Source organism: Narcine bancroftii, chromosome 14, assembly GCF_036971445.1.
Source record: "Narcine bancroftii isolate sNarBan1 chromosome 14, sNarBan1.hap1, whole genome shotgun sequence".
In the NCBI taxonomy this organism is placed as follows: Eukaryota; Metazoa; Chordata; class Chondrichthyes; order Torpediniformes; family Narcinidae; genus Narcine; species Narcine bancroftii.
In genome coordinates this window covers 67,213,505-67,240,874 of record NC_091482.1, presented here as the reverse complement: position 1 = coordinate 67,240,874, position 27,370 = coordinate 67,213,505, and the positions used below count along the sequence as shown (strand labels likewise).

The 27,370-nt window shown below is 43.5% G+C and overlaps 1 protein-coding gene across 2 annotated transcripts in view; it reads left to right on the top strand.

Moving 5' to 3' along the window:
* rgma (repulsive guidance molecule BMP co-receptor a) overlaps positions 1 to 27,370 on the top strand; it is a 44,903-nt gene that overhangs the window by 3,480 nt on the left and 14,053 nt on the right. For both annotated transcript variants that reach the window (XR_011349014.1, XM_069912176.1), the window contains exons 2-3: positions 15,131 to 15,264; positions 25,043 to 25,551. Coding sequence is in view for 1 of the 2 variants with exons in the window: in XM_069912176.1 (XP_069768277.1) it covers positions 15,131 to 15,264; positions 25,043 to 25,551 (643 nt within the window). In the remaining variant the exon portion in view is untranslated. The remainder of the gene's footprint in view (positions 1 to 15,130; positions 15,265 to 25,042; positions 25,552 to 27,370) is intronic.

The following is a 27,370-nucleotide window of genomic DNA, read 5'->3' as shown; positions in this document are numbered from 1 at the left end:
TACCTGCACTCGTTCCATAGCCCTCCCAGCCATGTATCTTATTGAGAAGGTTGAACTTAACGCAATGGATCTCTGGATATATTGATAAAACAGTGTTTGCATTGTTTTAAGCTTTTTCAAATAGATGTCATGGATACGAGATGATCAACATTACATCCAGTGGGAAGATCAAATGCAACTGCTATAGCATAAGAACAGATGTGAGCTGGAATTTCCTACTTCAGGGAATAAGTGGGACAAATTGCATCGAGAGAGTTAAAGGAAACCAGCAAGAGATGTGCAGATCAGTTCTGGGTATGAAGCTGATCAGCAATGAATAAGCTCCATTATCTCAACCAGAACCCTAAATCAAAGCTGTTTCTGCCCCAAATTTTCATTATACTATTCAGAAATCAGCTTACTCTTGTGCCATTGGAAGGTACCACGTTCACAGTCAAGATTTCACGCTTGCTTTCAAAGTGGAAAATTTCAGCTCTGGAAAAAAAGGGCTGGAGTTGTGCACTTTAGTACGGGGGGGGAGTTGTCGGAGTCTTCAGAGATGTTTATAAAAAAAAAAAAAATTATTGAGTCCCTGGATACAGAAAATAAGATGGTTCAATTTTCACTGAGCAAATGGATGAAAAGCCAGGAGATGAATTTAAAGTGCAGGATTAGAGGAGCGATGGGAAAGAGTTTTTCACTCAGCGGTTGGTAGAAATACTGAATTCACTACCTGAAAGACCAGAAGACATAGGAGTAGAAATAGGCCATTCAGCCCATCGAGACTGCACCACCATTCAATCATGTACTGATCCATTTTCCCACTCAGCCCCACTGCCCAGCCTTCTCCCCATAACCTTTGATGCCCTGATGAATGAAGAACCTATGTCTCTGTCTTGTATACACCCAATGACCTGACCTGCCTGAGGCAACAAATTCCAGACATTGACCATCCTCTGGCGTGAAATTGCTCTGCATCTCTTGTAATTTCAGTTCTGAAGTTGCGCCCTCTTGTCCTGGACTGCCCCCCTCCTCCCCCACCACCAAGGGAAACAACCTTTCTACATTTACTCTGTCCACGCCTTTCAATATTCAAAATGTTTCAATGAGATTCCCCCTCATTCTCCTAAATTCCAACGAGTATAGGCCAAGAGCTGTCAAACACTCTTCATGTGATAACCCTTTCATTCCTGGAATTAGAGCCCTCTCCAGCATCACCACATCCTTTCTTAAGGCCAAAACTGCTCACAATACTCCAAGAGAGGTCTCACGAAGCTTCAACATCACACCCTGCTCTTATATTTTAATCCTCTTGAAATGAACGCCAGCATTTCATCACGACTCAGCATGCACACTTACCTCCAGGCAATCCTGCACATGGACTCACAAGTCCCTTTGCATCTGGGTATTTTCAATTTTCTTCCCATTTAAAAAAAAAAGTCTGCCCTTTTATTTTTTTCCATCAAAGTGCATGACCGTACACTTTCTGACTTTATATTTCCTTGGCCATTTCTCTGCCCTAATCTGTCTAAGTCCTTCTGCAGCGTCCGTGTTTCCTTCCTCAACACTATCTGCTCCTCCACCAACTTTCGTATCACCTGCAAACTTGGTCACAAAGCCGTTCATTCCATAATGCAAATCATTAGTATACAACATGAAAAAAAGCTGCCCCGACACCGACCCCTGGGGAATACCACCAGCAACTGGCAGCCAATCTGAATAAGTCCCTTGTATTCCGACTGCTTCTTGCCAATCAGCCAGTGCTCTACCCACAGTAGTACATTTCCTGTTGCACCATGGACTTTTAATTTGTGAAGTAGCCTCACGTGCTGCACCTTGTCAAAGGCTGTCTGAAAATATAAATACACAACATCCACTGCATCTCCCTTATCCAACCTGCTTGTCGCTTCCTCAAACATTTCCAATGGGTTTGTCAAGCCAGATTTTCTCTTAAGTAAACCATGCTGGCTTATTTTTTTTGTACCACAAAAGTGTGCATGACCATATTGTATTTTATTTGTCACTTCTCTGCCCTCATCTAAGTCCTTCTGCAGCCTCCGTGTTTCCTTTCTCAACTCGACCTGCTCCTCCACCTACCTTCGTATAGGAGCAGAAACTTTCAGCAGATTTAAAAGGGGCTTGGACAAGACTGGCATGAAGTCTATGGGCCGAATGGCCTTTTAAAAATAAATTTTACATTTAAAAATATTTTAATCATGTAGCACGATAACAGATCCTTTCAGCCTACGAGTCAGTGCTGTCCAATTATATCCAAATGACCTACAACCCCTAGATGTTTTCAAGGGTGAGGGGAAAACCGAAGCACCCGAGGGAAAACCTACACTGACACGGGGAGAACATACAAACTCCTCACAGACAGCGTGGGATTTGAACTTCAGTCACTGGCGCTGTAACAATGTTGTGCTAACCTTGCTGCCCCTTCTCCTGTAAATGTACTGTTATTCTATAATTATATCCCTGCATCTTGTTCACTGGCTAACCCACCTTTCTCCCTCCTTACAAATGTTATTTTCTTTTAATTGGCAATTCCTTGGCAGCTCATCTTCACCCTGGCATTTCAGTAGGTGCTTCCAAATTGCAGCACCCGGGTGAGATCACTGGGTCATGTGTGCCTCCTGAACCTTTCACATCACAGCCTAACTTACCTGGTAAATCGCCAACCCGGCAATTTAAGGGGGAATCCCACCCCTGGGATGACGTGATGAGTGACGCGTCACACAGCCCCTGTTCCTGTGTTCTTTCTGTTTAAAGATCCAGAGTAACTGGGTGAGCCATCCCCCCCCCCTTCAGGTAGGCAGAAGAAGACACCCGGGTAAGTTTTACTGACCACCTCCGAGGAAGGTCTGGGACCCGGGTGGATTTGACCGGGCTTGCATGGTTCGGTCCTTTCTAATAGCCCCATACCTGGGTCTTCAACCGAGTAGATTGCCCAGTTAACCCCATTTTACAAGGCAACTGAAAGGGCACAAACCCTTCCCTCTAATCATAATCATTCTTGTTCATTTGTTGAAAATGAGCCGTCTTCTCAGCTCTTTGCATTAAAATGGTGTCAGGACAATTGGATTTTACTTTGTTCTTGCATACGTTTCCTTTATTTCAGCTTTGTTTCAGTAGGGAATTGAAGATAAAAACAAGAATTATTCCATGCAGCAACTCTTTGAGTTGCAATGCATGGAATTGAAAGGATGAAGGAAACAAATTTAATCGGGGCCTTCAGTCGGAAAATGGGGTGTGCAGTTGAAAGGAAAATGTACAGAGCATTAACAAAAGAGCAGGGGAGAGGGGATAATTTGGCTTTCAAAGATCTGGTGAACGTGTGCTTCTATCAGAGGAATTTTGAGTGGAGCTGGAGGAACATTGATGACTGTTCTTTTCCAAGCAAAATGTAATAAAAATATGCCACATCAGAAAAATGTGATGGATCAGGGAAAAAAGTCATTGATAATGGATGCTCGTTCTTTTTTTTTACACAATGCCAAGTGTCTGTTTAGCTGCAGCACAGGTACATTGTACAATGTATATGACAATTGATTCATGATCACTGAACTTGAGAGGTAACCCTTAGCAAAGAATTACCAGGATACCTTAAAACAACAACATTTGATAAGCCACCACAGTCACTGCTGGTTCAAGCCAAGTCAAAGCGCATGCATTTTTTCCACTTAATTCCCACAACAGTGATTATTTAATTTAGTTTAGACGTACAGCACGGTAACAGGCCCTTTCAGTCCATGAGCCCGTGCCGGCCAATTGCCCCAGTTGACCTGCAACCCCCACAAGTTTTGAATGGTGGGAGGAAACTGGAGCCCCCAGAGGAAAATCACGGAGAGAATGTACACTCCTTACAGACAGCGCGGGATTTGAACCCCAGTCTCGATCGCTGGGGCTGTATCAGCATTGCGCAAATTGCTACGCCAACCGTTTCTCCCCCCCCCCCCCCCATTCTCCTTTACCTATAAGAAGGCAGAGGGTTTGTGAAAGGCATTAGGTAGACCTTTGGCCGCACACAGCCCTTTCGATCTGGTGACGAGATCCATGGACAAACTTCATTTTCTATTCCGGATATATTTTGGTTCAAATACAGAAAAATATCAACATCCTAGTCAAGGCAAGTGAATGGAGATTTAGTTTTGCCCTAATCCAGCGGTATGAAGGATAGATGTAATCGTCTTTTGGTTATTGTCACATGCACCAAGGTACCGGGCGGGATAAACATTGTTTTGCATGCTATCCAGGCAGCTTAACTCGTACTTTCATACAGCAGGAAGTGTAGTAATAAGTACGGTGTATACCAAGGCAAAGAATACAGGATTACAGTGTTAAAAGGCAGAGCGGAGAAAAGTACAGTTAAAAGAGGAGTGGAACGGTCTTCCCCATTTCCGAGCTACAATTTGGAATATGGTAGATGTTACCCTGCATCCTGAAGCTTTTCACCTTATTACTATTAGTTTTTCAGTCTTTATATTTTCCATTCATTCCATTTGGCAAGTTCCAATGTTAATTGCCATTGACAATGTCTTCAATGGCAATGATATTTAAGGAAACTTTTTGCTTATGAATAGGTTAACAAATGGAACATTCCCAACACTGGAATGACCCTCTGCCACCCTCATTCACCTCACCCAACCCCACACTGGGTTTCTCCCAGAGATTGAAACAAAATAAGAACAGGAAAATAATTAACGGTAACATAATGCACACTTTCTTACAACCTTTGTGAAAGGCATTGTTAGCCATTCTTCAGTGTACATACACCACACCACTAATTGGTAGTACAAAAAACAAACTCTACATGGTGTAAACATGTAAACTAATAAAAGAACTGTAACTAGATAACGAATGTAAACAAACTGCAATACAGAGCAAAGAAAATCAATAAATTGCACAAGTAAGAGTCCTTAAATGATGGAGTTTGTTGTGGAGGAATCTGATGGTGGAGGGGGAGCAGCTGTTCCTGAACCTGGCGGTGCGAGTCTTGTGGCACCGATACCTCTTTCCTGAGGGCAGCAGTGAACACAGAGCGTGTGCTGGGTGGTGAGGGTCTTTGATGATCGCTGCTGCCCTCTGTTGGCAGTGTTCCCTATAGATGTTCTCAATAGTGGGGAATTAATGTCCTGGGCGGTCGGTGTCCACTACATTTTGCAGGGCTTTACCAGACCATGATGCAGCCAGTCATGCACACTTTTCACCAAACATCTGTCAAAATTTGCCAGGGTTTCTGGTGTCATATCAAACCTCTGCAAACTCCTGAGGAACAGCCGGCAGTCTTACCCCTGAAATTCTATCTGTAAATCTCCCTGAATTTCCTCTTGCAACACAGTTCCTTCAAATCTACCACATTCATCTACATATCTCTTTATGTGGTTTGGTATCAACTTTTGTTTGATAACACTCATATGATGTGCCTTAAATCACTTTGCTAGATTAAAGATGCTATCTAAAGAAAAATTGTTTTCGTAATAATACATCACAATCCAAGGCAATTTCCGTTAGACACCTAGACATCAGTCACATGGTCCGCATGTGTCCAACGTTCAATCTCCCTCTCATCTTGGAAACACCTTAAAAAAATTTAGAGAACTTTTGCAAATAATCATTAAATGAGATTTTGATGATCAAAATTTTGCTTTCAAAAGGACTTCAAGCCAGTCCCTGAATCAGGCAAATCAAGTAAGATAGAATTTGTTTTATTTCAATCAGGAAAGTTATGCATGTTGCAAATGCTCAGACCTTTAGCACAAGTTCTGACAGGGGCTTGAACTAATTCAGTGTACCGTCCTGGAAGAATGGTCATCAGGCTGATAACTTTACCACAATAGAAGTTTAAATTAAATTATGACTACACTGCTCCTTCTCTTTCCTGCCCTCTTGACAAGCCTGATGGTGCTGGACAACGAATATTTTGTTTCCTGGACACTTTTGGGTATATTTTATGGATTTTCCTATCATGGACCATTTTTTAGATATGACCTATTTTTAAAAATGATTTCCAGTCATATTTTAAGTCTACTAGCAAGCTATTTTGATCAGACCTAGCATGGCTGGACATGCCCTCAGTACAGGTGCTATGCGAATATTTCCTGAGGCCTGGGCATGCAGAGTCAGGATAGGTGCAGACAGGCTATAAAAGCAGCTCACGTATACTGATGCTGTATAGATTGAATGCATGTTAATGCACACGTTTTTCAGGCAATAGCATAGAGACTATACTTAACAATAGCATTTATTGACTTCAGCAAGATTCAATACAGCCGAACTGTCTCATCAATGTCACAACAGCTGGGATGGTTCTGTTCCATTTATGGCAAGTATACGCTTAAGACTCAAAGACGCAGCCTGACCGCACCTATTAAGAAAGCCTATGAGCTCTACTTCGGTTGTAAAATTGGTGAGCCTGGATTCCTCACATTTGTTGTGCAACATGTGCAGTCAACCTGAGAGCTTAGCTCAGAAGCACTTAACATGTTAAATTAAATAAAAGTGAATTAATGCTTCTCCAACCTCCTATGTGATACAGCAAATCTGAAATTATCGTGTTCATCTTAAAATTGTCTATCATGATCCCCAATTTTTTTTTCAGGAAACAAACCTTTTGAAAAAGTTTGTTGTCCACTGTATTAAACCACACGTACCAAGTCCCTGTCATCTATCACCCCCTGCATTCACTAATCCAATCTTGCTTCATTGTAGCTGTGCCTGAGTTTTACTTGCTTTCTTCCCCCCCCCCTTAGCTTTTCATTTCTCTTCTCTCTAACCTCCCTCCATCCCCTCTGAAGTTTACATTGGCCTTCAATCCTGAAGGTTTGTACATCTCCAACTTGCACCTGTGCTTTGGTCCGCCGAGTCCTAACCTCTGGTAACCCCTCCACTTGATTTTCTCGTCAGCTCAATCTCACCCTCCTTTAAGATTCAAGATTCAATTTATTGTCATTGCAATAAAAGCAGTGTCATATTACACGATTTTGTCTGCTGTAATAAAGAACGGCTCTTTAATTAATCAAGCTGTGGACACCTTGAGTGGTTGTGAGCACATTTGAACTTTTGGAGACTAATAGTTCTGTGGCAGAATTTAAAGAAATTTACGCTCAGTGTCACAGTCCAGCATTTATCCCTCAATCGTCAGTTGGTGCAGCAGTTAGTGTTGCTATTTTACAGCCCCGGGAACATGGATTTGATCTTTATCTTGGGTCCTGTGTATATGGAGTTTACACATTACCTCCGACTGTATGAGTTTCTCTGGGTATTCCAGTTTCCTCCCACTTGACAAAGATGTACTGGTAGGTTAATTGCGAACTGTAAATTTCCCCTTGTGTAGTTTAAAGGCAGAAAGAATCAAATATATATGTGAAAAAGCTACAACCACAAGCACAAGAAAAGTTTTATTGACTGTAAGGTTCTTTGACCTTGAAGCTGTGAAGACTTGATCGCCTTTCCTTCTGTTTCCTAATGTTACTCTCTTTGATGGTGCACCTATGAAGCATTTTGAAATGTTTTGCTGTGTTGCTACACAAATAGCAAGTTAGCGCTGATAAGAATCTCCCCCCCCCCTTGTCACATGACCAAATATTTGAATTCAAGGAAGATGAGCAGATTCAGTTTTTTAAGATTTCCGATTTTTTTGCCAGGGTACATGCATGACATCACATATAACCCTGAGATTCCTTTTCCTGTGGCCGAGCAGAATGATCACTTATTGGCAGTGCAAAAATAAAACTACTCAACGCACACAATGAAACAAATAAAGAAATGTAAAAAGACTGATTGCAACTCAGAGAAAAAAAATCAATAAAGAGTCCTTAAACGAATCCCTGATGAAGTTTGTTGTTGAGGAGTCTGATGGTGGAGGGGTAGCAGCAGTTCCTGAACCTCTTCAGGCACCTACACCTCTTTCCTGATGGCAGCAACGAGAACAGAGCGTGTGCTGGGTGGTGTGGGTCCTTGATGATTGTTGCTACTCTCCAATGGCAGTTTTCCCTGTAGATGTTCTCGATGCTGGGGAGGATTTTGCCTGTGATGTCCTGAGTTACATCCACTACCTTTTGCAAGGTTTACACTCAGGGGTTCAAGGGACGGTTTTGTCCTACAAAGCTTGAAGCCCTTTGTCCAACAGGTGCTCAGTATGGATGATACAAGACTAGTTTTATTTGAACAGACATTACCTAATTCTCTGGTTCTTTGGAAGAGAAGACGAGCGTTGGCCAGAGGTGAGAGACTTGGTTGGAGAACTGCTCGTGTGGTATCTCTGTGACCTTAGTTTCTCTGCCTTGCTTCTACTTCTTGCCAGATTAAGGCCATCAACAGAGTACTTTGAAGACCAACTTCAGTGCAAAGCTTCACTGGAAAAGCTGGGATTGTTCTCTGAGGACCAAAGACAGTCAAAGACTTGACACAAAAATCATGACAGGCTTAAGAAGGATAAGAACAGGGAAGCTCCTTCCATCCGCAAATTGTTTCAGCATCAGGACCACTGATTAAAATTTTGGACATGGTGGGGGGGGGGGGGGTGGTTAGGTGTGAGGAGAAGTAATTTTGACTGTAGGGTTGAAGGAAACATAATGAATCAGTATTTTAAAAGATAGGTGGGTATCCAGGCCTGTGGGGAATAGGATTGAAGCAATTATAAGATCCAGCATAACTCCAATGGCCTGATGTCCCCTTTTATACCATAATTTCTGTGATTCCCTGATGTGTTACTTTTTGTCAAAAAAAAAAATTAAATTTTATTCAGAATATGGTAGAAGCCGATTCCAGCCATTGCCACCCAATTACATCCAAATTAACCTACAATCCCGTATGTTTTGGAGGGTGGGAGGAAACCGGAGCATCCAGGGAAAACCCACACAGACACGGGCGGACAGCACCAAATTTGAATAAGGGTCGCTGGTGCAGTAATAGGCTTGTGCTATCTGCTACACCAACCATGCCACATATAAACGTGACCTAAAAGTCACAGCAAGCCAATTCAAGGAGAAGGTATGTGGTATATGTACAGAACAAATAGTTCAAAAATGTCCAACTGATTTTTATTTACTCACAGGATACAGGCATCAATTACAAAGCCAACCCTTGTTTCCCATTCCTAATCGTTCCTCAACTTGAGTGATTTTCTAGACTAATTCAGAAGTCAATTAAGAATCAAACACATTGCAATGCATTTAGCAAAAGGCTGCATAAGAATGACAGATCTTCCTCAATACAGACATATAAACTATATAGACATAGAAGATGAAGCAATAAAGTAAAGGAACAGGGGCTTTGGTACTCTGGTCTGCTCCAAACGTGATACCCAATTTATCCTAAAACTTTGCTGTTTGCACATGATACACATCCCTCTATTTCCTGCATATTCAACTGTGTGTCTCAAATGCTGCTCTTCTACAAAGGAGAGACAGGGAGATGGCTTTGTTGAGTACCTCGGCTCTGTCCACTGCTATATTGTGGATCAAATCCCGCGCTGTCTGCAAGGAGTTTGTACCCTCTCCCCGTGCCTGTGTAGATTTCCTCCAGGATCTCTGGTTTCCTCCCACCCTTCAAAATGTACCGGAGATTGTAGGTTAATTGGGTGTAATTGGCGGCACGGGCTCGTGGGCCAAAAGGGCTTGTTACCATGCTGTATGTGTAAAAAAAAAAATTAAATAACCATTAATGATTTTGATAATGATCTTTAGCTAAATTAACTGAGAGCCTGCAGTCAACAGATTTTCAGACACCATGTCACTGCCAAATTGAAAGTGTGTCTGAAGGAGAAGGAAGGGAAACCTTTAAGCACGAACAGCCTCCCCCCCCCCTCCCTCCCACCCCCCCCCCCCCCCCCCACAATATCTCATCCATATTGGTATTACACAGCAGGACGAAAGTAAGTGGCATTTCCCAGTGATCGGAGCTGTGGAACTCTGATAGCAGTATTGGCACAGTGCAGCCAGATGCCTGGCTTGAGCCCAGCACCAGGCTGTTTGATCTCTCCCCTTTATCTTGTGCCTCCTCTATTTGTGCTCCACACCTTCCCAATTGGGTTCAAAAGATTCGAAGATTGCATTTGGTGTTCAGACAAGCCTTTCATGTTAACCAAAGCCACGCAGAACGCCACTCCTTTGTTTTTCAAGCCGAGGTGTGGGACCCATGCACGTGCATCAGAATAGAAGTACTTATTTGAGGGAAGTATTGTGTTTAAGTCTGTGAAGTGGCAGTTGGAGTTCTGGACCATCCAGGGACCCAGGATTGATTCCCAATACATAACTGGAGAAATAAGTTAGCTTAGCGGTTAGCACAACGTTGTGTGTAGGGAGTTTGTACGTTCTCCCCAGCTCTGTGAGAGTTTCCTCTGGGTGCTCTGGTTTCCTCCCTCCCTACAAAACATACGGGGGTTGTAGATCAATTGGGTGTAATTTGGTGGCACAGGTTTGTGGGTCAAAAGGCCTTGTTATTGCACTGTATTGTATGTATGTATGTCTAAGTCATTAAACATTTATAGAATTATACTGGTAAAAGTTCATTTCAGTCATTGAGTTTGAATGAAATCTCCTGGATTGTTTTAAAGATCAGTTTGGTTCATGAATGTGTTCCAAACGCCATGAAACTCCAGAATCTTTAATGTTGATTCTTAACTGCTTCATTTGGTCAGGGGCATGAAGGATGGGTGATAAATGCTGGCTCTACCAGCCAAATACATATCACATGATGAGTACATGAATTACAAATCTCACAATTAAAAGTAAGAACCTAATGCTGGAGAAATTCAGCAGGTCAAACTATAAGTTTTATAGCAAAGACACCTAGCCGACGTTTCGGGCTGGAGCCTTTCATTGTGGTATGGCTTTTTCTAGTATTGTGCTTTGACTTTGACCACTGCGTCTGCAGACTTTTGTGCTTTACTTCTTACAAATCTCACAGTATTGGATGGGCTCTTTGAAATTGTAGGTTCATATTTCCTCTCTGGAGACCCGATCAACATAAACTGATATTTTTCAGTCCAGTGATGACAGAAAAGAAAGGCCCCATTTTTCTTTCCAGTACTCTCCTCTAACAGCATCAGTGAAAACAGATTCTTGTATTGTGACGTGTGGGTCCTTGCTGTGGACAAAAAAGTCACTGGCTACGTGTCCTCTTCTCGGGCAGTCACCACACTTCTGAAAGCATGTCGCTCGGTGCAAAGTGATGTGGGGCGACCTCAGTGCCCAGTAGATACTATGTAAGTGACAGTCTTTGTTTATCAGCTAATGAACTCTTAAAAAAAACTATAGCCCATAGGAGAGGTATCTAACATCAGATGGGCAAGGTTCAGGGTGAGAAGTGAGACATTTAGCAGAATCTTGAGAAAGAAACTTTTCTCCCAGAGAGTGGTTTCCTAGATAAAGAAGTGCAGGCAGGTACTTTCACAATGTTCAAGACAAATGGGCTTAGTGTGAGTAGATGTAGTGGGTTGGAGGGCCTGTATCTGTGCTCCTTGACATCACGACCCTATGAACTCTTTGGTAACAACATTTGGCTACAAGCATTCTGATCCTCTCATCTCAGTGCAGGACCAGCAAACACCAGAGGAGATATGTACAAAGTGAAGGGAGGGAAGCTTAGGGGAGAAATCAGGGGTATGTTTTTTTTCCACACAGAGACTTGTGGGGGCCCTGGAATGCCTTGCAGGTGGTGGTGGAAGCTGAAACATTAGGGGCATTTAAGAAACTCTTAGACACATAGGTGAAAGGAAAATAGAGATTTATGGGGGTAGGAAAGGTTTAGAATTTGTTTTTGGAAGGAATGTATGGGTTGGCACAACATCGTGGGCCGAAAGGCTTGTACTGCATTGTTCTATCACCTTCTCTGACCCTACGTGTCCATAGTTGGTCCCTGTGCTTGGGCTTTGAGATCCAGTAGGTCTGATGCTCGTTTGTTGGTCTACTGAGGATTAGTCTTCTGACATGAGCCAGCCGCATTCAGGATGACAACTAATGGGGTTCAGAGAGGATTTACTAGAATAATACCAGGAATGAAAGAGTTAGCATATCAGCGGCTCTTGAACTGGACTCATTGGCGTTCGGAGGTTGAGGGGGGAACCTCGTAGAGACATTTTGAATGGTGAAATCCCTGGACAGAGTCGATGTGGCAAAGTTGTTTCCCATGGTGGGAGAGTCTAGGACAAGAAGGCACAACTTCAGGATAAAAGGGCATCAATTTAACACAGAGATGCGGAGAAACCTCTTTAGGCAGAGGGTCGTGTGTCTGTGGAAATTGATGGCAGAGGCGGCTGTGGAAGGGAGGTTATTGGATGTATTTAAGGCAGATATTGACAGGTATTTGATTAGTCAGGGCATCAAGGATTACAGGGAGAAGGCTGGGGCATGGAACTGGGAGTGGGAGGATAGATCAGCTCATGACAGACTCAATGGGCCGATTGGCCTACTTCTGCCCCCATATCTTATGATCCTGTGTCTTTGAGGCAAAGAAGTCTTGGCCAGGATTGTTCACAGTGAGTCCCAGATCACATTGACAATTGGCTGAAGAGATACTCCATTCATGAAGGCCAGTCATGAGGAAGAACTTTGACAGAATCAGAACAAGAGGTGGGAGGGAGGTCCAAACTTTAAATGTTATAATTAAACTCCACTCCAGTGTTAAAAAATTGTTATATATATAAAAAATAAATGTGGCCTTAGTTGCTGTAGAACATCTCAACAATCCTTCGAAGACCCGTCGAAGTGTAACAGTCTCCGCTGACCATTGATGACTCAGGGAGATGTCATATCATTTTTAAAAATATTTATGGCTACTTTTCCAATTTTCTTTCATCTGGTTTGAAACCACATTAAATATATCCAATGGATCTAAATGAACATGTTGGGTGTCTAGAAAAAAACCCTTGAGGAAATGCTAAAAATGTTTGCAATTTTGAAAAAAAACTTAAAAAAAAAATGTAGACCTACACCACGGTAACAGGCCCTTTTAGCCCATGAGCCCGTGCTTCCCAATTATACTCGATTGATCTACAATCCCCAGTATGGTGGTATGAATATAAATTGCATTGTGATACAGTAAAATCTGTTATCCGGAATTCATGCAACCGGCAGCCTCAAGCAACTGGCATAAAATCACAGTAAATAAATAGGTAAAAGATACAAAAGTTGAAAATTAGCACCTCCTTGTGATTAGTTCATGAATCACACAACATGCAATCTCAAGCAACTGGCAAATTCAATGATCTGTCATCACCAATTCCCATAGGTGCTGGATACCAGGGAATGTTACTATTATAGATGTGTTGAAAGCTGAGGTTTTTTTTCTCTTAAAATGGGTCAACAAACTAAAGGGTGGGGTGAGGGGCAGATTTAGTATAAAGCAGTGGTTTTCATCCTTTTGTTAGTAATCCCTTACTAACTGCAGAGCATTTGTGGTTCATAAGGGATTACTTAAGGTGGTGTGTGAGTGGAAAGAAAAAGGTTGAGAGCCCACTGGCATAGAGTTGAATTTTTTGAACCAAAATAAGGTGATAATTCTGAACTGAGTCACAAACCTTTAGAATTTTCAACCTCCTTAGTTGAATTTGTCCAAGGCAAAAGTTGGGAGATTCTTCGATTCCGAGCAGATCAGAAGAAGTTGGGATTGGACAACAAAGCAAGAAAGTTGACAAGGGGGAGGTGACTTAAGGGAACATTCTCTTTTAAACCAACTCTTTCCCCTTAGCTGATCAATTGAGAATTCTTTACAACCCATCACACAATAGTGAGTGGGGGAAGGATTGTGGTGAGCGGGTTCAATGCAGGAAAGTTCCGCCTCCACTTACTGGCTGGGAGATTAGTTTCATCATTCTTCTTTTCCAGCATACCCTATGCCACACAATACTCTAACAATGAGTTTATTGTTGTATATACATTGTACGATGGACCTATGCACCGATATTTATATGCTGCAGCCGAACAGGTATTTTTTTTAAAAAAAACTAGAACGGTGGAAACTGTACAAAGTGAATGGATTAAGGGAGACACCAGGGGTAAGTGTTTTTGTTTACACAGAGATATGGGGGCCTGGAATGCATTGTCAGGGGTAGAGGAGGAGGCTGGAGCATGGATGAAAGAAAAATAGAGGGCTATGAGTTGGGGAGGGTTTAGATTCTCTTTATAAGCTATATAGAGGTTGGCACAACATTGCGGGCTGAAGGGCCTGAACTGCTGTAATCTATGGGGGCCAGTTGTGAGTTAGAGGGCCATTCCCTCTGCAATTCTTCAGGATGATATATTTAATGCCAAAGAAAATTGGAAACGAGGCGATACATAGTTTGGAAGTTCAGTCAATCTCCCTGAGTCATCAGCCAGTCAGTGGAGAACATTGCTCTGGTAGGAAAGGTCGTCAAAGTCCTCTTGTGATGTAGCATCTGCAGTCAATCTGAGATGGCCCAAATACTCAGCCAGTCAGGCAGCATCCGCGGAGAGACAATTTTTGTTCATTTTTTAATGAAATGGCTGAGCTGGGGTTTGGAGTTGTTTAGATCATAGCCCTAGTAAATGCTGCATCTGTGGTATTGAGGACGTTTTGATTGTACCAAAGGGGGTTCTGGCCATGGAATCAAATCTGCCTTGAAGCCATTCCATTGCCCCCCCCCCCCCATCAAAACTCCTGCAATTGTTGCAACAGCTCATTGTAGCAGTATCTCAGACAGCGAAGAGAACCCGAGGGAGAGGGGAACGAGCCACTGCTTCTCAATAGGACTGAGACACCACGGAATACCGCTCGAGAGTTAAACGGGGCGCGTTGAAAGTCAAATGTAGGGAAGCAAAAGAGGGTATTTCTCTCGGTTGGAGTTTTAAAGTGTGTCTGAATCCCTCTCTCAGCAGAGCATTTTCCTTCTTGCCTGTTGCAGCAGTTCCAGCCAGCTTTAATTGGACATTTCTAGGTTACTGTCTCTTGCTGTGCTCGTCTCCCTCCTGAAATCATCGGGCTGCCCCAGAGTGGCTGGAGAGTTTCAGTATTTCTGGCTCTGGGTGGAGCTACCCGTTCAGTTTCCCTTGTGCCATTCGTCCAGGGAGAGGGGAGGGAGCCTTCTCGGACGCGTGATTGATGGAGCTCTGTGGATCTCGGCGGTTTCTTTCTCCTTGGCGTGTGTGCTTGTGAGTTCTTTTTTCACTCTCTTGCCTCTCTCACTCAGGGCGAGCAGAGTTGGAGAGTTGGACTTCTGCGGGATCCCAGTCTGGGCTGGATGGATGGGAATGGGGAGGAGGAGCGACCCATTCGGCCATCGAGTCCTTCAGATCTTCACCCTCGCTCTGTGGCTCCCAGCAGGTAAAGCAAAGACATTCCATCGCACAAAGAAGCTCGCTCGCTGTTCTTAACGTTGGATTGGCGTGGGTTCAGCGCAGAACGCGTCTGATTTCGGATGGAGCCAGCGCGGATTTTCTAGTCCAGATCGGAGGGCGTTGTAACAATCGAATTTGAAACTGATTGCAACTAATTCTCTATTTTGAAGTTCACATCCTCAGGAAAAGTTTGCAAAACACGAAAGAAGGTGGGGGGGGGGGGGGATCTTAACCATTTGAATGGGAAAACTTTTAGGACGAAGTTTGTTTGGAAAACTTTGTTGTTGCGTGAGCATGGCGAGTGAAGTCGGAGCTAACAGCCCCCCTCCACCCACCCAGAGCTCAGCGATGTGTCCGCAGAATCATGTGCGACAAGAAACGCCGGGGTTGTTTTCCGAACGACTCAGCCAACCTCTGAGGGGTCTTCTCAAGACCCCCGGCACAAGTGGCCTGTTTTTCTTGGGGGATGGGCAACTCCTGGCGCTTGAGAAAACTTTTGTCACTTTCTGAAACTGTTCCCACTTCTTTCAGCTCGCGTGTGATGCAATGTCTTCAAATCAACGTCCTTTCTGTGCACAGAAAGTGTTTAACGTCCATTTGGAACAGCATAAAGCCCCTCAATATAGCTTAAACATGATCTGGTCCCGAGCTCCTTAATTGAACCACTTGTGGTGGGAATACAGCATCTCGACTGAGTGCAGAACAAATCTCGAATTGTATCAAACGCGTCTCTTGATATTGGCAGAGAGAGCCCTTACCTTGCTCCACGAAGTCTCCTTCCAAGAACGAAAATCAAAATAGCACATCGCCACTTTGCAATTCAATGAAATCTGCTTGCAAACCAAAAAAAACTTTCTCAAAGATCCTCCTACGAACAAACAAAAAGTGGTTCAATTGCAAATTCCATGCTCAAGAAGCAGTGGCGTATAAAATATGGATTGGACGGTGCACTTGATTGCGATTGAAGCTTTCAGTGCAGAGAGAGGCCTGATGCAGGAAATACGATGGTAATGAGTGTAATTATAGGAAGATCAATGGGTTTGTGTGTGCTGGCAATCTATTTCTAAATTTTTTGCTGTGTTGTGTCCATTCACACAGTCTTGACCTTTCACGTACAACGATCATGAACATAATTCCCTCTGCCTAAAGGACACTGTTTGACCTGCTGAGTCTCTCCAGCATTTTGTGTTTTTACTTCTTGGTATCCAGAGAATTTTGTGTTTTACTTCTCCCCCCATGTTTTTCACTCCTGAAGTCCCTTTAGAGTTTCCTGTGTGGGAAAATCCAAGCAAGGTTCTATTGAAGGCTTTGTCATGCAAATTAAATGATCAACCCCATTCGAATTGCCCATTCTCTCTCTCAATGGGAAAGTAGCAACTGATTTACATGTTGTTATAAATATATATCGAAGTGTTAGCATCATGTATTCAACATTGAGGTGAGCCATTCAATTAAAGTAACAACCCTCAACCATTGACAATAAAAGGGGGGTCTTTTGGTCACCTGGCTTTTTTTTTAATGTGCATCTCCTGGTGGCAAGTTGTGTTGCAAACGTTTATTCAATGTAAAATAGAATTGAGAGCTGTGTAGAAGACAACTTTCATTTGTTTGTTCTTTGTATTCACCGTGTGTTTTTATAATTTGCCAGGTGTAGATTGTGGTATTACATTGTGGCATGTTGTGAAGTATGGTTCAGACTGAGCTCCATCAGCCTGTATGATACGGACCTGTGTCCAATCTCCAAGACGGTGCTGATCCCAGCAAAACAGCAGAGCTCTCTTGTTGGTCCCTTGGGGTGGGGATGTTGGGATCAGGTGGGGTTGCGGTCAGCATTTATCTTCCAAAATTCCTGTAAAAGAGGTATTCTTGTAACAGATCTCGTAGTCAAATAGCATGCCCACAGTCACCATCTAGGTCGGTGGTTCTGAAACGTTTTCTTTCCACTCACCTGTGGTTAGTAAGGGATTAATTATGTGAGTGGGGGGAAAAAAGGTTGAGAACCACTGATCTAGATTCTTCTCTGGATTGGGTGCAAGAAGACATTTGTTCTCAACAGAGCAGTATTCTGAATTGAAAACACGAAAGGCTGCAGACACTATGGTTGGTAAAAACACAATGCTGGAGAAACTCAGCAGGTCAAACCGTGTACTTAATATGGCAATGATAAAGATACATAACTGAGGTTTTGGGCTTGAGACCTTCATCAAGGTATAATGAACAGTATTCTGTGTGAAGAAGTGGTCCTAAAGTGAAAATATTTGGACAAAAAAACTGCCAAAGTAAATTCAAGTTAGTCATCTATTTCTGAAATGTAACTCTCTGCCAATTCTTAAAGATATTGGACAGGGAACGCTGATCAACCACAAACTGTAGACTTCAATGGCAAGTTAAATTGCTACATCTCCTCCCTCACAACCATTTGGGGCCCCAAACTGTCCTTCCACTTGTGAATATGTGGGGGTCCCATTGTGGTCTTCTCTACATCAGAGAGACTGGATGCAGATTGGGAGATCGCTTTGTTGAGCTCCTCGGCTCTATCAACCCCAACAGTGTGGATCTCCCAGTGGCCGCCCATTTCAATTCCCCATCCTATTCCCTTGTTGACATATCTGTCCATGGTCTTGTGCACTGCCAGACTGAGACCACCCTGCATCTTCTGACTGGGCACCCTCCAACCAGATGGCATTAATATCAACCTCTCTAACCTTCATTAACCCCCCCCCCCCCCTTTTCCCCCGTATCCTTGCCCTGTCTCTGTCTCTCCCTTCGCAAAAACGTGATTAATTTTTCTCGTCCCTTTTGTTGATCTGGATTTAAGTTCGAGTTCTTTATTTATATAGTGGATTTTTTTCAACTTGCATTGACCAAAGTGCTGTACAAACCAAGGCAATTGATGGAAACTAGTACAACTATTTACAGAACAATGGATTAAGGTGTTATAAATAGACTACAATTGCAGTGAATAGTGCAGTGCTATCGGAGGTTAGGAATGTACAAAGGGTTTCAGATTTTAAACACTAATGACAGAGGGTTTGTTTTAACCTGGATTTAAAGCAGTTGAGGAAGGGGTTTTAATGGTCAGGGAAATGCTGTTCCACATTATGGGGGCCTCAACCACAAAGGCCCGGTCTCCCCTTTGTGCACACTTAGTGCGTGGAACAGCCAGGCATCCTGCGGTAGCTGACCTGAGTTGCTTGGGAGCGGAGTTGGGCGTAAGCAGATCTGAGATGGGGGCGGGGGGGGGGGGGGTGGGCAAGGTCATTGGGGGCCTTGTATGTAAATAGCAGCTTGAAGTTGATTCTGAGCTGCACCGGCAGCCCCTGGAGGGAGGCCAGAATTTGGGTGATATGGACCTTCTGCTTGGCTCCTGTCAGGACTCTAGCCACGGGATTCTGAACTGATTGGAAGTGGGTTAGGGAGGACTGGTTAATCCCAGTGTAGAGAGTGTTAGCATTGTCCAGATGTGAGGAGATAAGGGCGTGAATAACGCTTTCGAGGTCCTTGAGTGAGGGGTACAGTTTTATTTTAACAATGGTAAAAACAGCCTTCACCACGGCTTTGAAGAGTTTGTCAAATTTGAAGGCAGGGTCCAATAGCTCCCCAGAGATTTAATGTGGGGTTTGATAAGAGTGGATAGATTACCTAGGGGATTGTGTAACTTTTTGGTGAAATTAGGGGGGCCAAGAGGATGATCTCAGAATTTGCCTCATCAAGTAGGAGGATGCTGTGGCCATCCAGCATTTTTCCTCCCCCACTGTTTGAATCCTGAGGCTTTGAGATTTTCTGCTTCTGGGTCATTCCGCTTATTCCTTAAAAAAGGGCATAGGACCTAAACGTCGGCAATACGTCTTTGTCCTCTAGACACTGAAAAGACTGTCTGAGTTCCTCCAGCATTTTGGTGTGTTTTACTACAACCACAGCATCTGCAGGCTTTCGTGTTAAATTAATCATTTACTTATTTCACCAACATTTCCACTCAAAGGTTTTGTTTCATGTTAAAGATAACAGCAATTACAAAACTAATTAGTTTAGTATGCTAATGGATTTAACAGGCGACATGAATAGTGAATGCAATGCTGTTACGGTACTAGTGACCGGGATTTGAATTCCAGCCTTCAAAAATGTACTGGGGTTGTACGTTGATTGGGACATTTGGGTGGAACGGGATCGTGGGCCAGAAGGGCCTGTTACCATACTGTATGTCTAAATTAAATTAATTTAAAGAATTAATTATTAAGTACAGTAAAACCCCTGTTATCCAGAGTTCAAGCAACTGCAGCCTAAAGCAACTGGCAAAAAAAAGAACATAAATAGGTTAAAAAAAAAAATGGAAGTTTGAAATTGGCGCTCCTCGCCATTAATTCACAAATCACTCAACACACAATCTCAAGCAACCAGAAAATTCACTTATCCAGCATCTACCAATCCCCATAGATGCCAGAGGTTTTACTGTATCCTCTTCCTGTAACTCGGTGTATATAATTATTAAATTAAGAAACTATAACTTCACTGCATTCGGAGATTTGTAGATCTTTCCCGTAATTCAACAATGTTGTGATGCAATATTTATGTAATAAAGTTAGTGACAATGCACATTTTATTCAACGCAAAATTTGAATGTGATGTTAAATTCATGCGACAAAAAAATTAATGCGAAACAAATTTGATGCGATGAAAAGCAAATTTGATACGACACAATATTTAATTTCAAATTGAGGCAACAAAAATCTGTCAGTGTTTCACCAGATGGTTAAGTCACTATTATTTCTTGTGGATTTACCATCTTCCAGAGTGAAAAGCGATGTGGAGCAGATCCGTTCCAAATGTGGATCATTCTTGCTGCTGTCTAAGTTCATTGCATAACTGCTTGTGAGAATACAAATGACCATTGATGGGGAGGGAAGGATATCAACTGGGGCTCCCAATTCCATTTTGTCTCCACACTGGAGAGGATTGTTTGATAGAGTAATAACTAGGAAGAGGGAACTTTCCTTCCGTGGTCAAAGCTACCATCCCTACTCACTGCTTGAGTGGTACATGAGGTGAGGTGTTGGAACGGTGCCAGGTCTCACTGCAATGCCAGAGGTCAGAGCTTTAGGTTGAAAGGGGAGAGGTTTAAGGGAAAGTTTTTCACTCAGAGAGTGATGGGAGTGTGGAATGAGCTGCCATCTGATGTAGTGAATGCAGATTCAATCTTGAGTTTTAAAAATCTATTGGATAAATACATGGATAGGAGAGGTGTGGAGAGTTATAGAATGAGAGCAGGTCAGTGGGACGAGCTAGTTTTATTGGTCAGCACAGACTGGGTCGAATGGCCTGTTTCAATGACAGTCATTGCAGCACGGTTAGTGAAACAGTTAGCGCAACGCTGTTACAGCACAAGCGACGAGCGTTCGAATTTGGCACTGTCTGTAGGGAGTTTTTACATTCTCCCCGTGTCTGTTTGAGTTTTTTCCTGGGGCTCCAATTTCCACCCACCCTTCAAAACATACGGGGTTGTAGGTCAATTGAGTGTGATTGGGCGGCACGAGCTGTACAATTTATTGGAAAAAATGTTATTGAATTAATGGAGAGTTGCTATATTAACTTACCCCACTCATCATATACTTTTGCTAACCTCTGTTTTATGTTGGATACGTTGCTGTCCATCATGAGTTATGATTTTGCCTTGGAGGTTTCAAGTTAGATTTACTCCAGACCAGTGGTTCTCAACCTTTATTCACCCATAAGCCACTTTAACTATCCCTGTCATCTAGTGCAGTCGTTCTTAATCTTTTCCTTTCCACTCACATCCCACTTTAAGTAATCCCTATGCCATTGGTGCTCTCTGATTTGTAAGGGATTGCTTAAGGTGGGACGTGAGTGGAAAGAAAAAGTTTGAAAACCACTGTTTTAATTGTCCCTAATTGACTCATTATGTGCACGGTTTCAAAACTCCAAAAGAAATGGGTCAATGACGATTTTTCTCAAGCAAAATATTTCAGAAACAATTGGGTCGAGAGCAGTGGTTCTCAATCTTCCCTTCCCAGATGGGAGTAAACTGGAGCACCCAGGGAAAACCCACGCAGACACAGGGCTAACGTACAACGCCTTACAGAGAGCGCCAGATTCAAACCTGAGTCGCTGGTGCTGTAATAGCGGTTACCAGGGTCGCAGAGGTGGCATTCACAGGCCATGCCACCCAAATGAGTTATTGTGCCCCCCCCCCCACCCGAACGCGAACAGCACACGAAACTGCCACACACTTGGCAGTTTGTGTCCCCCCCCCAATTAGATTTGTTCTGACGCTGTCTCTGTAGGGCACGAACCAAGGTTATGTGTCTTTACTACATAAAGGATGCTGCATAACTTGCTGAGTATCATGTGGACTGCAATCACAGCGTCAGCAGACCTTCTTGTTTACAATACACAAAGTGGTAGAAGAGCGCAGGAGGTCATGCAGCATCTACTGAAAGCAGTGGGGAGTCATTAAAGCAATAGACTGCCATTTGCTTTCCCATTTTTATGCTCTGTACTAGTCCCCCCAGCATCTGCAAGCTTCTTGTATGTCCGGATGTACACAGGACCCAATGAACACACTTGAAGGATTTCTGCATCTTACAAACATTCGAGCTACCATCCATTCACCTCCTGGCCCATCTGTGGAAAAGTTTGCCATTCGCACATTGGTCACGTAAGTTGTCTTAAATCAACAAATCTGGAGTGGAAGCAATTATATATTGGATTGGGGGTGGGGGGTGGGGGTGGGGTGGTGTAGACAGCCAGGCTGGGTGATTTCTTGGAACAAAGGAGACTGAGGAGATCACACAGGCCCGTAATGTCCAAGAGATCCCTGGGTGACGTGGTTGTGAAGCAGTTAGCCTCATAGCTGCAAAGGCTCAGGTTTGATTCTGACCTCCGCTTCTGTCTGCGTGGAGTACGCGTGATCTCCCTGCAACCTCACGGATTTCTTCCGAGAACTCTGGTTTCTTCCACGTAGGGGATTTGACTAAATTTTTTAAAATATGGTGGTGGAGTCTGAAACTCATTGTCTGAAAGGATGTTGGAGCTACAAACTCCAAGGATCTCTGAGTGGAAGTGACCGCAAGATCACAGACAAGAGCAGGTGAATGGGAACATTCTACATGCCCTCCTTTTGTGGCTAGCATTGAGACAACGGGCCGAGTGGCCTACTGTGTTCTTTTTTGATTCCATACTTAAGAGGAATTGAGCAGAATTACTCGGGGCAGGGAAGGGCTTTTGTATCTAAAAATGCAATTTGCCATCATAAACCTTGTAGAAGTTTCCCAATCGATGATGTAAATCTTTTCCATACGGTAATAAGGGTCGCCAATGTCTGATCATTTTCTGATAAAGCATACTTTAATCGCTTCATAGTCATTAATTTAGCTGCATATGCACTAGCTCAGAACTTCATCCCCGGATTCAGATGACAGTTACGAGATGAGGACGCTTTCCGCTGTCATTTGTAATCTTGCCTGAATCCCTCAAATTAGATTGTAGTCTCCTAATCATTCCCAGGTATCCATTTGATCAAGATGTAGCTTTCTGATTTCTTAGGCTGGGGAAAAAAATTGAGGAGCGAAGAACATTCGAGCATAGAAAGAGGCCATTTGGCCCTTCTCACTAGTGCTGGCTTTAAATTTAAATTTGGACATACAGCACGATAACAGGCCCTTCTGGACCACAAACAAGTGCGCTCCAATACCTCAATTAACCTACAACCCCCGTACATTTTGAAAGGTGTGAGGGTAACCCACGCAGATACGGGGAGAATGTACAAACTCCTTACAGACAGCGCCAGAATTGAACTTGGGTCACTGGCGCTGTATCACCTATAAAGGAGATCTCCACCTTAATCCAAAAGACAACTTTTTTCCTCATCTGTATGACCAGTTGAGGAGAAAAGTCAGGAAGCCATGTTGTAGTTCCAAACAACTTTGGGCCACTTTTGGAGTATTGTGTGCGGATCTGGTCACCACATCACAGGAAGGATGTGCAGGTTTTGGAGAGGAGTGCAGAAGATGTTCACCAGGAAGTTGCCTGGATCAAAGAGAAAAGCTGTATGGAGAGGCTGGATTAACTTGGATTGTTGTCTCTAGACCATTGGCAGCAGAAGGGTAACCTGTTAGAAATTTACAAAATCGAGAGAGGCATAGACAGGATAAGCAGTCCCTGGAGTGGAAATACCTGGTATCTGGCACCCATGGGGATTGGTTGATGCCAGATAAGTAAATTTTATGGTTGCTTGAGGCTTACTCTTACATTGCCCATCTAATACACCTGCATTAAGAGTGAACAGTTTAAAAGACAAAAATACTAGACCGTACTTGGATTGAACAAACTTCACTTGCATGAATATATAAACCTTAAAGTATTTTATTTTCAGTCACATTCTTTGAAAACATTTAACCGTCGCTGTATCTGCAGGTTCCTCCCCCTCCACGCAGCTGCCCGAAAGACAAACGATAACATTATAGATAATTAATCCCCCCCCCACCCCAGCCAAACAAGTTTACAGATAAAGCCTCTGTCAGGGGCGATTCTTACTGAGCAGGGATAAGGAGACATTTTAAGAGAGTTGCCCCAACGGCGAGCGGGACCAACCAGGACGATGCCGTTGCTGTTTCACGCAATTTTATTCAAACAGCTTCTGGCTGGCTGAATATTTGCTCCCATCTTCACCGAAGTTTTATACTTCAGAGAACATTTACTTCTACAATTTTAAACGTACGTATTTTTGCCTATTATTTTATTTTTTTTAATTTCCTTTTTTTTGCCGCTTGCTTGAGGCTGCTGGTTGTTTCAATTCCAGACACTTGGGGATTTATCAAAAACTAGAGAACATGGATGTAAGTTGAAAGGGGGTAAATTTCAAGGAGTGACAGGTGCCTGGAACACATTGCGAGTGAATGTAGTGGAGGCAGATTCAATAGCAACATTGAAGACACATGGATGTTTAGGGAATGGAGGGATATGGACTGTGTGCAGTTTAAATTCGCATCATGATACCACAGATATTGTATTTGGAGGAGCCTTGTCCCGTGCTGTAATATTCTACCCCCTTTTGAATCTCGCTGCTGAATACAGTGAAACCCCCATTATCCAGAATTCAAGCAACTGGCAGAAAATAAATCGCAGAAAATACATGGTAAAAAATATGGAAGTTTAAAATTGGCACGCCTCGCCGCTCCATGCACGCAACACGGAGTCTCAGGTAAAAGGAAAACCCGGGGTTTTACTGTACTCTGTAACATCTTAAGTCAAAAATAAATGAATTAAGTGTTTTGGTTCACTTAATAGGAATAAAATTCAGTGGTCTGTAAACTCTGTGAGACATTGGATTTTACTGTAGCTCGCGGAGAGTGTGCACAAAGTGTCCGGACATCTGATGCTGGCCGCTGTCTTGGGCAATAAATGAAGCAGGGCTTCTGAGAGGAAGATGTGGTTTAGTGTTTGTGAACAAACAACGAGAACTCTGGATCAGGCAGCATCCGTGGGTAAATAATAATCCATCGAGTCTCGACAGGTCAAGAGGAACAAAATGTGGCTGTGGTAGAAAGGCAACGAGAATATGGCAGTGGAGTGGAGGGATAGAAGTGCAGGAGGTGAGAGAAATTCCTTTGAAGGCAGTGTTGAGAAATTGTGGTAAAGTAGAACTGTGGAGAAACAGTGTATTGTATAAGGTGAATTTGCTCAAGATTCCTGCATGGCATTTTTGTTTCTCTTCGGGTCAGTGTTCATCTCTTTTTTTTCTCCCGCAGTTAGCTGTCAGTGCAGGATTCTGAAGTGTAACTCAGAGTACCTGTCAGCCACATCCGGACTACATCTGGGCGGGGAAGAGTCGGTGGAGTTCTGCGTGGCGCTGCGCGCCTACTCTCAGTGCACCCGCAAGACAGCACGGGCCTGTCGCGGGGACCTGGCCTATCACTCGGCTGTCCACGGTATCGAGGACCTGATGAGCCAGCACAACTGCTCAAAGGTGGGGCCAACCCGCGCTCCCGCCCGTGCACAGCCCACCTCGCAGGACTGCATGGCGCACTCCGATGCTCCCGAGACCTGCAATTACGAGAAGAGCCTGATGCAGCACGGGAGGAGGGCCAACTACACCCACTGTGGCCTGTTTGGGGACCCTCACCTCCGCACCTTCTCCGACAGCTTCCAGACCTGCAAGGTGCAGGGGGCTTGGCCCCTTGTTGACAACAGCTACCTGTTCGTTCAGGTGACCAACGTTGCCGTCGTCCGCACCTCCAGTGCCACTGCAAGCAGTAAGGTAAGAGGACGTGCAGCGGAGCAAAGGTACCTGAAACCTGTGGGGGGGAGGGGGGTTCAGGTCATGAAGCAGAGGGGAACTGAGGAAGACATCACCCAGGGAGTGGTTGAAATCTGGAACGCACTACCTGAGAGGGTGGTGAAAGCAGACGATCTCTCGACGTGGAATAGGTATCTAGATCAGCAAGTCGTAGTTGGTGATGGAGCAAACATATGGTGAATACGAATAGTATAGGTAGGTAGAAGGGTTGGCATGGACATGATGGGCCAAAGGGCCTGTCTGTAGAGTAAAACTCTAAGGCACTGTAAATTTTAAATTATATTTAAATTTCTGTTGATTATTAAATTTAGACATACAGCACGGTAACAGGTCCTTTTAGCCCACGAGCCCGCACCGCCCAATTGACCTACAACTCCCGTATGTTTTGGACGGTGGGAGGAAAGCAGATCACCCAGAAGAAATTACACAGACACGGGGAGAATGTACAAACTCCTTACAGATACCGCGGGGTTCGAACCCCAGTCCCAATCACTGGCGCTGAAACAAAGTAAATAGGAGAACTGGTGCCAAAATGCCGCCAGCTGTAGATACCACACATCTTCGCAGCTTGCCTCCCCCTCTGAGGTTGTCGGAGTAAGTTCACCAAAGATTGCGAGTGGCTGCAGGCACTTCCTCTGGTAGAAACAAACCTGTCCATCCCAACAGTAGCTGGTAGGGAAAGGCCAAGGGTAGATGTGTGAGGGAGCTACGGTTGATCGATTCTATCTTTTGTTTTGCCATGGCTACTACACCAGAAGTATGTCTTTGCCTGTATGGTGCTGTGAAACTGTGAATGTGGAAGGTGCTATACAAATGAAAGTCTTTTCCACTCCAGCCTAATAGAGCATTGAGACCTAAACAGTCTCTCTAAATGTAATGAAAGTGAAGCTTAATGGCTGGATTTTTGACTCCCTGCCAAAATGATTAGAGAGAGGACACGGTGACTGAACCTGCACTCTCGATGAGGGATGAGATGAGATCCAGTCACAAGCTGACAGCCTGGAGAATGGCTGATGTTACATGAATGTAATCGAAAGATTCCAACTCATCCAAAAGTAGACAACCTGTTAATGTAATTTAACAGATAAGAGTTCTTTTTCTCCCCTCCTTTCCTCACTTGGTGTCATTAAATAGGTATATAATACCTGAAAATCAGCAGAATGTGATATTTATTTTCTGCTCGACTTGCTTGCCCCATGCTTGAATGAGTTTTTGATACTGGAATCCCAGTAAGAAACAGTAATACCAGATGGAATGTATTGTAGGTTGGAATTTACTCTGGATTCCAACCTGCCCCTTCTCTCTCCTGCCCTCTTGCCAAGATTGATGACAATGGACAAAAAAGATTTTGCTTCCTGAACACTTTTGGATGTATTTCATGGATTTCTGGGCTCTTGATCGTGAAACTCACCTTAAAAATTTCTCGTCACATATTTTTCTTTAGATATAACCTATATTTATGATTTCCTGTCATATTTTAAGTCTACTAATGTATTGTCCACAAAGCAAGCTGTTTTAGTTAGTTCATCCATGCCTGGCCATGCACTCATTGCAGGTGCTGTACAAATTTTGTATTAGACTTGGGCATGCTGAGTCAGGATAGATGCAGACAGGGCATAAAAGCAGCTCACATACACAGATGCTGGGCATGACATTTATTATAGATTGAATGCATGTTGATGCACATGTTCTTCAGGCAATAGCACAGTGAGTGTACCTAACAATAGCATTAATTGTCTTCAGGAAGATTCAGTACAGCAGAAATGTTGCAACAGCTGTG